Raw genomic sequence first — 13,532 nt, 5'->3', positions numbered from 1 at the left:
ATCTTTCAGTTTCGGAATAAAATTCTTTGGATATTGTCAGCAATGAAAACATCAGTCAGCTGTTCTGTCTTACTTTGATAGCTGGATCGTCTCTGTGTTCGCTGAGGTAAGAGGCCAAATTTATGGCATTGGATCTATCGCCAGACAAAAAATGATGGGCTTCAGGTGGTAGGTCACTGGTGCATATGTTGTGAGCGAGGATTGTTGACTTGGATGACTGTTGCCGTCGGATGCGAGTGCGCCTTCGTTCCTGCTTAGCCAGCTGCTTTGAAGTATCTTGCTTGTTCGTACTCTGATACAGCATTTTGATGAGACGATGAGCCAGTTTGCCCTGCAAAACACAGAATGTCAATATGGTCAATATAGCTGAACATGAAACACGTACAATCTGGGTGGTATATGAATCTGTTGTACCAAAAAACCTGATTGAAGCAGTATAATCACCAAGCGCGTGCAATTTGTAAGTGAGAAGATTGAAGGTTTTGAGACGAGCGCCAGACGCCTTTGCTTCTTGATTGGTGGAGTGAAAATCAGCATCCTGCCTCCTCTGATGTGCAGCTACTTCACGTGGAAGTTCCATGGTTTGAAAAGCTGAACATGTGAACTGCTGAAACCTCCGGAGCTGCTTGCCCAAGGCATTCAGTGCTTCGTCGAGTTTGTCTAATGAGTCATCAGTGTGAAGTCGGAGTTTGGCTAGGGCGTGCCATTCTGCGAGTCGAAAGAGAAGAAGCCGAATACCATTGTCATGCTCTTTAGGGAACAACCCTTCAAAGGCAGGGATTGCGCACTGTTTTGAAAGAGGAAGCAGGTCAGTGTTGGAATCCGTGAAGACTGCCTGGCTAACTTGTAAAATGTCTTCAAAGTGCCTTGCAACATTTTGCCGGACATCAGCTACGTTGGTTGGAAAGTGCCGAATAGCGCCCTTGCTAAAGGAAGGGATCAAGCGAAAGCTATGGGTTGCAGTATCCACATCAGAACCTGCAGCCCTCATAACAGTCAGATGTCTTACCGTTCGTTCAAGACACCTACCCATTCAGGGTTTATAGCGTAAAGTAGCCTGATAAGGTGTTTGAACACAGATTTGAATACACCCAGCTCGAACTCGTGTAAAAGGTCGACAACAAGCATTGAAAAGCAGTCAAAGCTGAGAGGGCCCAATCGCTCAGCAAAGGTGTTCTGTAGGTGAGGTGAAATAAAGACCAAGTAGGATAAAGACGAGATATGCTTACAAGGGTGGGCACAAGTGAGAACCCTTTTAGAAGACGTTCGACAGCAGCACCCTTGATTGGGGTGCCTAATTTGTAGATGGCATTGCGTGCAGCGACAACAGCATCTTTGATAAATCTATGCACTCTTGCAACTCTTCCCAACACATCAGAACGAAGTCCGATCCGACCAAAACATGATTTTGGAAGCAGGCACTTAGGACAGGGACACACACCCTTGTCGCGAATTGCTGCAATGAGAACTCTTCAAGGTCTTATTAGCAGAAACAGGGTGAGAAGCACACATTCTACGCACTTTTCAGGGTAATCTGCAGAGTAGGTAAATATTCTAGGAAATACTCAGCGGTATACCCCATCATGACACTTGATTACGATGCCATTTCTGTATGCATCAAGAAAGTCGTCATCTATTAAAATACGCCAGATAGCATGAAACATCTCGCGCTTGCAGTGGGTAAGAATGTCATGGTAACTCTTCCTTTTAATCGAGATAATCGTCGCAATAAATCGTTTGATGGATTCTGGAAGCTGCCAAGGACAAGTTGTCGACCATTAGCACAACGATACTAGTATGTATAGGTACACTTACGCTGGGAATGAGCGCCACAAGGTGGCATGCACCAGAAGTGGGGCAGGAACGGATGTATTTGGATTGGTTTCCGAAGTATAAGTAAACTGGCCATGCTGATGCGTTCCCAAACTGCGCTAAGTGTGTAGAATCCGACCAAAACATGAGTCCAGCAATGACTTTCTCAAGCTTGCAGCCATCGTCTCATCTTTGCTTCTGCAGGTCATCGTGAGCCTTAATCCACGCGTCTGATGTATAGAGCTCATCATGAAGACATTGCTCTTGACCAGTCACAGGAGACTTCCAAAAGCACTTGAAGGGAGTGAAATGAAACCATTTAGATGTTGCCTCTGAGAAAGCGGCATGAATGACAGCTATAAGGGGCTGGTACTGGAATCCAGGGATCGTAAAGGGCTGCCCATTTCCATCGGGATTCTTCTCCCGGGTCGGTACTAGAATCTCTGCAGCTATTTCTTTCCACCCGTCCCTTCGGTATATATCATTGTCGTTAAGTTGGGCTTCTGAAGAATCCAAATGCCACATTTCAGTTTGGGCATTGAAGCCCTTTACATCATCAATTCGGAAATCTTCAGCTGATAGGACTTCCTTGACCAGCCGAGTGGCTTGAGCATGGGATGTTTGGTTGCTTCCGGTCAGCATCCAAGTCATGAGGCGCCAGACACTCATATTTTTCCACGGCCAAGGGGGAGGCTTCGAGGAAGATGCCACCTCGGGACTACTAGACAGCTCAGCGTTTGGACTTGAACTGGGATAGACATTGGATAGCTGATCCACAGAAACGAATGCATCAGGATTGTGTGTTGGTCGATGATGATACTCTCGTCCAATGCCAAATTCGTTTATGGTTGTCCGGAAAGAATCGAATATGTGGAGAATAACTCGGGGAAGAGTAGAAGGAGGGGGCTGTGGGATTGCAGGCGGCGGCACTGGAAGCTCGTCTCTAAATCGCATAGGTAACCGGCGAGAGCGAGTAGGGCGGTTATCATGTAAATTAGGAGTAGAAATTGGTATAGATGGTTCAGGCTGCTCATGCAAAATGCTAGGCTCCGGAAGTTCTGTTGATGGCTGAAGAACCGGAGCTGTGTAATCGCAACTGCTACTGGAAGCAGACGTGGCCCCCAAAAAGCCATTAGAACTTGAAGATGCAGCTGCTGCAGCCTGAGTCGGAGCGGGCACCAGCTGCACGCCTGAGGTTGAGATATCCTAGTCTGATTGAATAAAGATTAGGTAGGGTAAGTAAAAAGACTTACTGCCGCTGTTGTAGTAGTGCTGAGCTTTACTTTCTTCATCGCATATCCTTGCATGCCACCTGAGCCACATTTGAAATGCATGGATTGTCGATCTAATTGCTGCTGCCAGTGAGAGCAACTTTTGCGGTGGCGGGTCAGGCCTCCTGGTGCTGAAAAAGTCCGTCCGCACTTCTCATGGCACTTGAAATGCTCAGCCATCAAAATAATGAGAAGTAACAGTATATTGGCCAGTAGTAAATGAACTCTCATGTGTAGTAGTGGTAGAGAAAGCAGAGCGTGATGGCTGCTGGTGACTATGCTAATGGATGATCTGGTAGAAGTCGGGCTTGGACCCTGACATAGCCACCCCAGCTTGACTGAGAAGTTTCAGAATGCATATGAACGTGTTGTTGCTGACAACCCTGGGCATGCAAAGGTTCTACAGCAATTGGGGTGGTTGTATCACCAAGATGGATCTTCTTTTCATTCACAAAAGTAAAATAACTATGGTATCTTGCCACCTGTAACTTTAATGTATCATAAAGTCACTGAAAAAGACTTGAGTACCATTTCCATGACAGAATCACAATACAAACACTATTAGTGTACTTACTACTTACTCACTATGCACACTTGCAAATGAAATTGTGGGTGGAAAATGCCGATTGTGACAACTGTTGTCTTTGTTGACCAATGACAGCCCAGGACAGCCCCCGCAATCATGGATAAGGCTCGGAGCTCTTAGGCCTCGTATTTATATATAAGCATAGGTGACCATAGTGCCACATCAAGCACTGTGCCATGCCTCCTCCCTTATCACGCCGAGTCCAGAGCAATGGCTGCCAGACAAGAAAAACCACAATGAAATGCAAAGGGACCTCTCTAGGAACAAGTCGCCCTCGGCTCGTCAAACAGGTTACTGGAACCCATGTGGCTGCGGCAGTTTTGACTTCAAAACCAGCTACATTGCACCAAAAACTCTATGGTTTTCACATTGAACCGCCCTTGGTGAAAGAGCAAGAACCTGAGATTCCCAAAAAAGATGGTCAGTTTTTCTCTTTGGCCATTGATATCTGGGTTGAGCTTTCGTGAAAGTTTTGTGCGGGCAGATTATCGCTTTTCTCAGAGGAGAAGGACAGGCTGAGAGCACCGACACTGATTACAAGGTACGAGGCCTTGAGGCATTGTCTCCCACGATAATCTCGCATGCTGACTCATTCTCAAGACCTTTTCTGACGTGTCCATCGATGATTGCGATTTGATTTTGGAGGCCATCACCGAAGATGATAATCATCAATTTAATCGATACAAGTTGTGTGTGAGAATCCGATAACCGCTAATGACTCTTTCTTTCAGGATATCATATTCCCCATCGTCTAAACAGCTGGTCGCAACCCTGCCTACTCCAATACACGAGAATCTCCTCAAGCCGTTGCGAGATGCTATCGATGGTGCTCTCGCATCGCTTGACATCGAGGGGCTCGGTAACTTTATAGTCCAGATGAACTCGACCCTCAGGGGGTTGGGAGAGGCGGGGTCCACAGAGAAATCCCTTGGTACCCCTGACGCGTTGCTTGAGTTCCATGATGAAGACGGAGGGCGTGTGCAGCTTTGGGGGACTGAGGTTACCTTCTCACAGACTCGCGATGCTGCTATCGCCAAACTCCAACGTTCCGTCACCCTCAACCCACACATGCGAGCTGTAACACTATTCGATATCCTGGAAAATCACCGCCACTCTCCACCAACAGAATCATCGGATGCCTTCAGAAAACTGTCGAAGAAGAAGAAGGTCGTCTCGTACCACAAATGGCTTCAGAAGGACGATTCGCCAGTCTTTGGCCCAGTCACAGGCTTTACCCACACTTGGGTGTCATCCCTCACTGTCGTTGTTTCGACTTGGCTCTGTCCTGATGACGGGCCATTTGATCTCTATGACCATAATCCACGATACTTCGCAACTGCCGTGAGTTTCCCTCCCTCTTCAGGTGTAGCCGTATCTGATCACAATGACAGTGATTGTGTCCTGACACAGACGTCACAGGCCTCGAAAACCTGCAGCACCTATTCCATCGCACATTTGCGAGTCTCAGGGACGCCACCATCAGCTACATGGAAGAAGTCATGGCGGAAGAGGAGTCCAGTGTTTCGTCCGACAACTTTGACGCTGAAGATGAGTCCAGCGTTGAAGATAAATCGGACATTGCAGAGGTATCCTCAGAGGAGACCGATGACAGGTTAGTTTTAAGTTTAATAATTGTGATATATACTTAATCGCATCTCCTAGCCCTGACCCCTTCGAGCTCGTTCGTGCATGGGTGCCTCCAACGTCGCCTATAGACTGGAAGGCAATCATGAAGCAGTTGCGGAACGCTGCATGGCAGACGGGCTATACGCATTACTCCACCTACCACGAGAAATTGATCAAGCGCACCGCTGAAGAGGCAGAGATCTCTCCCAGAGCCTCCAAGAGGGCTAAACGTTCATGACGTGGTAAGTACTAGTTTTATTTGACAAACTCTAGACTGACATTCACTAAACAGCGCTCTCAAGTTCTTGCATCGTGTATTCTAGTATCATGCTGTATACTGGAATGGATTTTCATTGTGTTTCTCATCAAAGCTTGTCGTCGTACGTGACTCGCACACTACTGTTGTTTTACGCCTTGTGTTTCTTTACGTACCGCAGCCGTCTTTTTTTCTGTACCATTACTACAACTTCCATGTACTATGTAAAACAGTTGGAAAGATCTATGTCTCACTAGTACTACCTTGACTTTCCATAGCATTCAGGATCAAAGAAAGCAGGTTTGTTTGCCTATCGATTGCTGCCTCGATCCCTCCTGCAACTTTCAGCAGTGCCTCAGCTACGGATAGTAGACTCGGAGCTTCAAACTCAGGTACTAACTTCCTCCGCTTCTGTGGTGCGGCTTCCGATATTGGCAGGGCTGGCACTGACGTCCCCCGCTGACCGGGACCATTCAAAATATCATGGCCAAAGTAACACTGAGGCTGTATACAGTCAGTTCAAGTTGTAACTTGTCAGTATCGGAGGACTAAGAAATATGACTTACTGTGACAGCCTGAGTGTGTCCTTCAATGACGTCAGACCCAGCATGCTTTCTCTTCCAGTGAGTCGGAGTAAGCAGCAGCTGATTTGAACACTGAGATTTCCAAATATCAATATCCTACAAATGAGTGTGATAAGACGAACTAGTATATATGTTTGATCTGATCACATACCAGTTTGAGTTTGGATGCCTTCGAGTCCTTGTCCGCAGCATCTAAGTCAGAGGCCTTGTCTAGTAGGTCTGTAGCTCCAGCCTGATAACGTGGCAATTTACGGTAGTCATAACATCCACAAGAATAGGTAGGGCAACCTTGCCCAAATCCTGCTCCCTCTTTGCAGTTCTCGGCATGGCTTGACAGAGTAATGCTGCCAGAATTCCGAGTCATCAAGAGCGCCTTGCCAACTGCATCATTAAAATCCGACTTGGAGGGGCAGGAATCAAATGTCGACATGTTCATGGCTGGAATCCTTCTTTGAAAGCAGGTGTATTTGAATCGTACTCCCTGGACCTTACAGGGGCAGTACTCCATGAGGTATGGCTTGTGCCTGGGCCGTTTCAAAACTCGGAACATTCTGTGACCTTTGTCTCATTTTCAGTACCGCCGCTTCACTCTGATGCCAACTACTAAACTCGTACTAGCCTGAGGGTCACCTGGCCTGCACTGTAGACTGTGTCACGATCGATTCCAGTTTTACTATCCTCAATGCAGTTGCCGATAATTTTGCAGATGAGTCATTACGTATACTAGATCCCATGACCACTACAACGTACTACATGTCTCGCAAGCTTTACCTTCACTGGGGATACTACTTTCGTTCTGCCATTTTCAATGTTTGTATCCCTGCACGGAGCATGATTTTGATTTCTTCTAACTAGGCTGCATTGTATCCCTGCACGGAGCATGATTTTTAAAACCTAACAAGACTCTACCAGGCCACATCGTATCCAGGTCACAAGCCATGGCTTCAAGTCTGACCAAGAATGCATCCACCAAGTCCAAGTCATTCTCTACTCGTACTCCTGCATCCATACTCCGAGAACTACACGATTCCTCCGAAGGATTCGGATTCTATGCCGCTTCACCGAGACTGATTCGGCATGTTGAATATTTCATAGGAGGACAGGATGGCAACATTCTCGTCACCAAGGGAGGACCCCAAGCTAAAGAATTCATCATTTGTGGTGTATTCGAGATCAGTCGCAATGACTTCAATTTCACCCCGGATGCCAATTTCAATCCATCAAACGTCTTTCATGGTCACTTTTCAGACATAAAATTGAGCTGTCGGCTTACTGCTGGTCGTAACGACATGTTCCGATTCTCTTCAGAAGACTTCCCGGATGTCCTTGACAATATTGCTCACTTTGAGGGATTAATTCCAAGGGAGAGGGATTACGAGAAGCTCAGCGCTGTTCATGTCTCACTCGGTCAAAGATCAATCAGACTGATACATGGTCTATTTGAGGTCAGTAGCCGTCATCTATTTCCTTTCCCTAACAGTTGAATATCACATATCAGGCCAAGAATCAGGATAAATATGATACTGCCAGTGACGAAGATGATGACTGCTCAACCAGTAAGCTACAAATATTTTTTTGGCATCCATCATTATACTAATTGTTTTACGTTCGCAACTACAGACAGCTTAAGCTCAGACTTCGACATTGCCACTTGGCCAGTGGCTGACCGATGCAAAGGACATTTGCAAGACCTCAGATCTACCCACAATGTTTGCCCCCTACCAGCATACGACACGGATCATAGCCTCATCCCACCACTTGAATACGAGTCAAAACTTAAGGGCGCACTTGTTGAAGTGCACATGGCGTTTTTTCATCATCGAGTCAAGAATGCAAAATGTGATGTTTTCAATGCTATTTTACGACAACTCACCGTCCTGTCTCCACCTGCAGCCATGCCAATCAATCCCTTCAAGCGCCACCATCTCAACACTGGTCCTCTCAATGCACGAAATAAGAAAGCAAAATAACCTGTCAGAGGCTCTTCCTCTTTGTCATATCCCGTATTCCGGACCTACATCCGATAATATTCCCACGCCTCATCCGGACCTTCGGATGTCCTATCCATGTCTCCAGTACCCATCCGGATCCCTGCACCTCTGCACATCCACATCCGCATGTCCACGTCCAGATCCCTTATTCTTCGCAGCTAGTCTGCATCATTCATCCTTGTCCCATCGCCCTAATGCCACATCCTATATATCCACGCATCTCATCCGGACCATATCCGATCCGGTCCGATCCGATGTATAGATCCGCTTCCGATCCGATATACGATAAGCTTCATAATTCATTTCCTGTGCATATAACGTTAACACAGCCTATCCGGTATTCCTTGTTACCGGTACCTCGGTTATATCTATTACCGGTATGCTTACTGATCCGTTAACCTATGTTCATTTCCGACTCGCGTTTGTCAACCTTTGCATATGCTTCATACATAGCCTCGGACTCTGCTTATTGATCCTTCCGTTATTTCTCTTAGTATATAAACTCACGTATATGTCTTGTAGTACCTCAGTCTGAATATCATATTAGTCCTCGCACTAGTCTTCACTCTAAGTCCTCATATCAGTTCTAGTCTTCCAATTTAGTTGATATCCATCTCAGGCCTAGGGAGTTTCTCCCTAGGCCAGAGCTCCGCTCCTCCGCTCCTCTGCTCCTCCGCTCATCCGAAGTTCTGGAAGTTCACCCGGAACTTTCCCGCAGTCCTCCGGACCTATTCCGCTTCGGACTTTGTCCTTGCAGCCTTTCCTCTGTTTACTTCTACTCAGGACAAGTCCCGAGTAGCCATTATACATATCTGTATCAGGACGAAACCTCATCGTAATTTCCGGAACTTTCCCGCACTCATCCGGAAGTTACTTGCACCCGTCCGGAAAGTCCTTCCGAAGTTTCCCGCGCCTTCGGATGTCCTTTGGACGTCTTCGGACTTTCCTCAGACACCAATCTGAAATTAAGGGCACATACTTGGGTAAGGGGCGCAGCGCACGAGCTGAAGCCAAGCCCCTCAGAATCAGTCCTACCCTTTGTGCATGGTCTTAACACTCTTGAATGGTATGCATTCGCTTCATTACCTTTGCATGTACATTGATCATCAGCTTCTACAGTAAATTACTGAATTGTGTAACATTGTACTTATACATATGCTCGTGACGTCTATCTGAATCATTGGAGCTTCAAAGGATCGCAGTTTCACAATTTGAAATCATACTGTACATGCATTTCTAGTATTGTATGCAATTTAAGTCTGAAAATCATATCACGCACTTAGCGCGGGCATGCTTCAAAAGATGATGAGTATGCAGAAACTGTGGTACAGGATAGGTAGGCTGCTTATGTTTTTCTGTAAATGGTAGTACGTCACGGTGAACAGGACTAGAATCTGGTATGTTTCGATCATTCAATCAAGCAGCGAAAATCAAGGCTGTAATATTTTATAGGTATTCTACAAGGTCAGATACTCATTCGTTACTACCGGATAGTGTCCCCTTCGCCTCTGCAATCATAGCCCATCGTAACCTATAGTACACTACTATGTCACCGAGCCAAGACCTCAGGATCGGGCCATAAATAAGGAATCTCAGGGACACAACACCCAAGTTGGACTGAATCGTCGAACCAATGTGGTGTAAGGATGGACATGCCGGTATATGGTGCAAAATACATTGCAGTTTGGTACTATGCCATGAGGGTTAGCGCAGTGAACAATGGTCCCATAGTCAATGAAACAAGAGAGTGAGTACCTTATTGCTCTGCTTATGCAATGCGAAGAGATGGGTCACATCTCGAGTAAGGGCTGTTCGCCACTGCCCTCCTAATGAGGTGATGCCGGCTGACAGAACTTCAAGGTCCCATTGGGAGAGCTTGTAATCAACATCAATATCATATAATGTGATCAAGGACAATTCACTCACATCAGTGGCGCATGCAACAACACCTGAAAAAATCATGATTGGATCAGGTGAATAGTACCGCTCGCTGACATATTGACCATCAATGCCTTCGTACTGAAGTGAAAGGTAGAGGAGACTCATGGTTGACGTTTTCCAAGGACTACGCACCGTTGTACCCACATGTCTGACACTACATGCAGAGATCCTTCGTATTCACCCTGAATGTGCGATCCAGCAAGCGCAATAATATGAGTGGGTGGTGGTGCGCTCATTGCACCGTGAAGATCTAGCAAGGCTGAGAGTTCCTTGTGTCGTCCCGGTTGTATTGAAGATGAAAGGGCGTAGTGTACACCATTGAAGAGGGCCATACACTAAAGCTTCAACGTGTATGTGAGAGGGAGTTTGACACAATAGGTCAATGGAACGGACTTACAGCAACTGTGTTACAGTTCGCCGGCCGAGTCACCAGCACATCTGATCCAAGTCGTTATGGTACGTCACGGTGACTCCAAGAGGAGGTATCGGACAACTTGAATAAACAAAAAAAAAGTGTCAGGGTCAGAAGGTTCGGAACTTGCAACTTCCTACATTGCATAGAACTCCAATAGAACTTAAACACCTGAGGCTCGGCACCAGTGGGCAGCGGAGATGACTTTAGCTAAAACACCATTCCTATTGGAGGTCAGGTGTTCCATCAACAGATCAATGATTCATGCCGTACCGTGACACTTCATGCCAAGAATGTAGTTTGGCACATAGTAGACAGTCCGACGAAGATCAAGAACAGGCGATTTGCCAGTATCGGCGAGTGTTCATACGAAGACTGGCATGGGTATATTACAAACTGGTTACGTCATACAATACTAATAGCCTGGCAGGGACTACAGTCGACGGTTTGCCACCATGACCTATGACATAGATCCGGGACGAGCAGCCACTTTGGGATTACCTGATCTACCGATAACTGTCAGCGCTTCAACCCCCGTTGGCCTGCCCATATGCGGTTAGTAGGTCAATTTCTGCATGATTCAGATCAAAGTGTTTGATGATCCCTGTAGTATTTCAGTCAGGCTGGTACTCTCGCACCTTCACATGTTCCGTTCCTACCCAAATTCCACTCCAGATGTCGCAAGGTAGCTCCACTGACAATGACCCACCTTCTCAAGTGGCTTCCTTGAAAAGGCAGCTGGCTGTCTTAGAGGCCCAAAACGCCGAACTTCGCAAACAGCCTGTGGCAGAGAGAAAGTGAGTGTGCAATCATCCAGTATTTCAGCACCCCTTGAAGAGCTATTTCATTGCATAGTGAACCTCATAATACCGAGGGCCGGCTAATTCGGAGACTTGTTTGCCGCACAGAACGCATCGAAGATCTCATTGCAGAGTTCGATCGACGTGTCACCTCGGGGTTGGAATCAGATACTGACGATACTAGCTCAAATAATACTGAGTAGGTCCTTTGGTGTTGCCAGTGGCTTGCATTAATTATCTTCACTAGAGACGATCGGAGGTACAGATCATATAAGAAGTTGGTGACTTGGTGTCCATCCGTTCGTAAACTTCTAACCTCAGTGGCTGAAAATGGCGAGCTCTGTCACATATACAGCAAGGTAGGTGTCGGACACTGCTTCACAACGAGGCTAATTGAGGCACTATTTAGCTGAATAAAGGTGCCAATGGAGCCAGGGCTGACGATACGACACAGCTTAAAGTCACCGTTGCATCTTGGTTGATGCAACTTACCCCATCACCAAGCCCCGTCATTCATGGGCAGGACAAACTGGGTCGCGGATTAAATAACGATGCGACTGGACGGCTCATCTGTCCAGTCGATTACGATTGGAATGACTTAGTGTAAGATTTCATCTGTTTTGCAACATCTTTGCTGACGCATGCAGTAGTGTCCGACAGCACATTAGGGACTACCACCCAGACTATCGCGTCACAGCTTACTCTTGGCCAGCTTTCTTGTACAAGGACAAACAATATGATCCACAAAACCCTACGGATGGCCTGTTTAAAGGCAAGCTGCTTTTAAAGGTACGTGTCGTGAAGATGAATATTCATCTACTGAGGTCGCTTACAGACATTCAAATATATTTTCACATCTCCTACTTCTGCGGAGACGGAAGATCAGGAGGAGCTTAGCCCGGATAATATTTCCACACAAGGCCACCCAAAGCAATGGAGGACTTCTGGCGAGCGTCACACCCGCTGCAATGTTGTGGCACTGTTGAACATGAAGTCAGTACAACCACGCTCAATCGCATATACAGCTGTACAGGTGAGTATGATGGATCGCTCTTTATCCATGCTCTAGCCTGACATTGCCGGCCAACTCAGCTCAGGTTCACCTTGTCCAGTACGGGATCGTGGCGAGTTATCGATGATGAGTTCAACAATCAAGAGTTCTACGATAACATTGTCGACTTCCTCGAGCTTCCCATGACACCAGACGCATCCAAGGAAGTCGACGACCTACTACTTTGGTGGAACCGGTGCGTTATCATGTGGCTGTAATTATTTGACCTTGGTCTCATTATACTATAACATTAGCAGGGTTTTTGGATGCAAACATGTATCTGCCTGTCATCCCCAACGAGTCCAACAGCTATCTGTTGCTCGGTGTTCAGGCAGATGTTAGCTCAGAGTTTGCAGGTCACATGCATAGATAGCTGTATGTACACTATTTTACAAATTGTAGCATCGAGATCCTTGTTGTATAATACTGCCATTGATATGTAAATAATGTAATGCAGCCGAGCAATTCATGCAAATGACAACCGAGCGCTGAGAAATATAAAATTGGCAATGCAGTGCCTAACAGTGGTTCATTCGCAATGTCTCCAAATATTGTTCTTATTGAGAGATCAAACCTGTGTTGCTTTTGTGAGGCAATTACACATCTAAGTTACAGGTGGCAAGACACCATAGTTATTTTACTTTTGTGACAAACGAGCGCCGAGAAATATAAAATTGGCAATGCAGTGCCGAACAGCGGTTCATTGGCAATGTCTCCAAATATTGTTCTTAATGAGAGATCAAACCTGCGTCGCTCTTGTGAGGAAGTTACACATCTAAGTTACAGGTGGCAAGACACTATAGTTATTTTACTTTTGTGAAACAACGCCCTGTGTGCTAGAAATGTCATACAACAGACCCTTTGTTTCATATTTTTCATTCGTGTAGGCAAAGGATCACTTTACCTACTTTTTCACACAGATAATACAGAGCCATCGATGACAATCAGGCGCTTAAGTCTCATGAGTTATCAGGTTGGGGTAGGGCGATAAATATTGAAGCACATTTTACTCACATCCCCATGCCGAACACCAAGGTTGATGTGGAAAATATGAGCAATTAGTAATCACCTCACACTTCTGTCACGCAATGATATGCATTGGTCATCAATTGAATGTTCGTGAATATGTTGCGCAACCAGCAACTGGGCTGTGATGCTGAACTTCAACATGCATGATTTTCCCTGATCATACAGGATAGCGT

General features: G+C 46.2%; 5 protein-coding genes across 5 annotated transcripts; 3 read left to right on the top strand and 2 right to left on the bottom strand.

The window, feature by feature from the left end:
- Positions 1-3,905: 3,905 nt before the first annotated feature.
- Positions 3,906-5,533, top strand: F5891DRAFT_1192871 (uncharacterized protein; the record flags this gene model as incomplete). Its single annotated transcript, XM_041367664.1, has 6 exons — positions 3,906-4,089; positions 4,140-4,210; positions 4,270-4,358; positions 4,401-5,032; positions 5,089-5,281; positions 5,332-5,533. 6 exons carry the CDS (start codon positions 3,906-3,908, stop codon positions 5,531-5,533), a joined length of 1,371 nt encoding a protein of 456 aa, XP_041222103.1.
- Positions 5,534-5,794: 261 nt separating this feature from the next.
- Positions 5,795-6,571, bottom strand: F5891DRAFT_1192870 (uncharacterized protein; the record flags this gene model as incomplete). The annotated part of the gene is made up of 3 exons (XM_041367663.1): positions 5,795-6,055; positions 6,118-6,231; positions 6,287-6,571. The coding sequence occupies 3 exons, from the start codon at positions 6,569-6,571 to the stop codon at positions 5,795-5,797; spliced, it is 660 nt and encodes a 219-aa protein (XP_041222102.1).
- Positions 6,572-7,073: 502 nt separating this feature from the next.
- Positions 7,074-8,105, top strand: F5891DRAFT_983340 (uncharacterized protein; the record flags this gene model as incomplete). Its single annotated transcript, XM_041377313.1, has 3 exons — positions 7,074-7,580; positions 7,616-7,691; positions 7,756-8,105. 3 exons carry the CDS (start codon positions 7,074-7,076, stop codon positions 8,103-8,105), a joined length of 933 nt encoding a protein of 310 aa, XP_041222101.1.
- Positions 8,106-9,675: 1,570 nt separating this feature from the next.
- Positions 9,676-10,399, bottom strand: F5891DRAFT_1246456 (BRCT domain-containing protein; the record flags this gene model as incomplete). The annotated part of the gene is made up of 4 exons (XM_041369817.1): positions 9,676-9,816; positions 9,882-10,001; positions 10,053-10,145; positions 10,208-10,399. The coding sequence occupies 4 exons, from the start codon at positions 10,397-10,399 to the stop codon at positions 9,676-9,678; spliced, it is 546 nt and encodes a 181-aa protein (XP_041222100.1).
- Positions 10,400-11,350: 951 nt separating this feature from the next.
- On the top strand, positions 11,351-12,672 carry F5891DRAFT_958426 (uncharacterized protein; the record flags this gene model as incomplete). Its single annotated transcript, XM_041375566.1, has 7 exons — positions 11,351-11,478; positions 11,527-11,638; positions 11,689-11,882; positions 11,930-12,068; positions 12,115-12,249; positions 12,372-12,526; positions 12,585-12,672. Coding segments are annotated over 7 exons (951 nt in total), but the record flags the coding sequence as incomplete, so codon positions are not given.
- Positions 12,673-13,532: the final 860 nt, after the last annotated feature.

Source organism: Suillus fuscotomentosus, assembly GCF_016647785.1.
Source record: "Suillus fuscotomentosus strain FC203 chromosome Unknown F5891scaffold_54, whole genome shotgun sequence".
NCBI classification, from domain to species: Eukaryota; Fungi; Basidiomycota; class Agaricomycetes; order Boletales; family Suillaceae; genus Suillus; species Suillus fuscotomentosus.
Note: the sequence above shows the minus strand (reverse complement) of the source record. Positions and strands in the feature narration are given on the sequence as shown.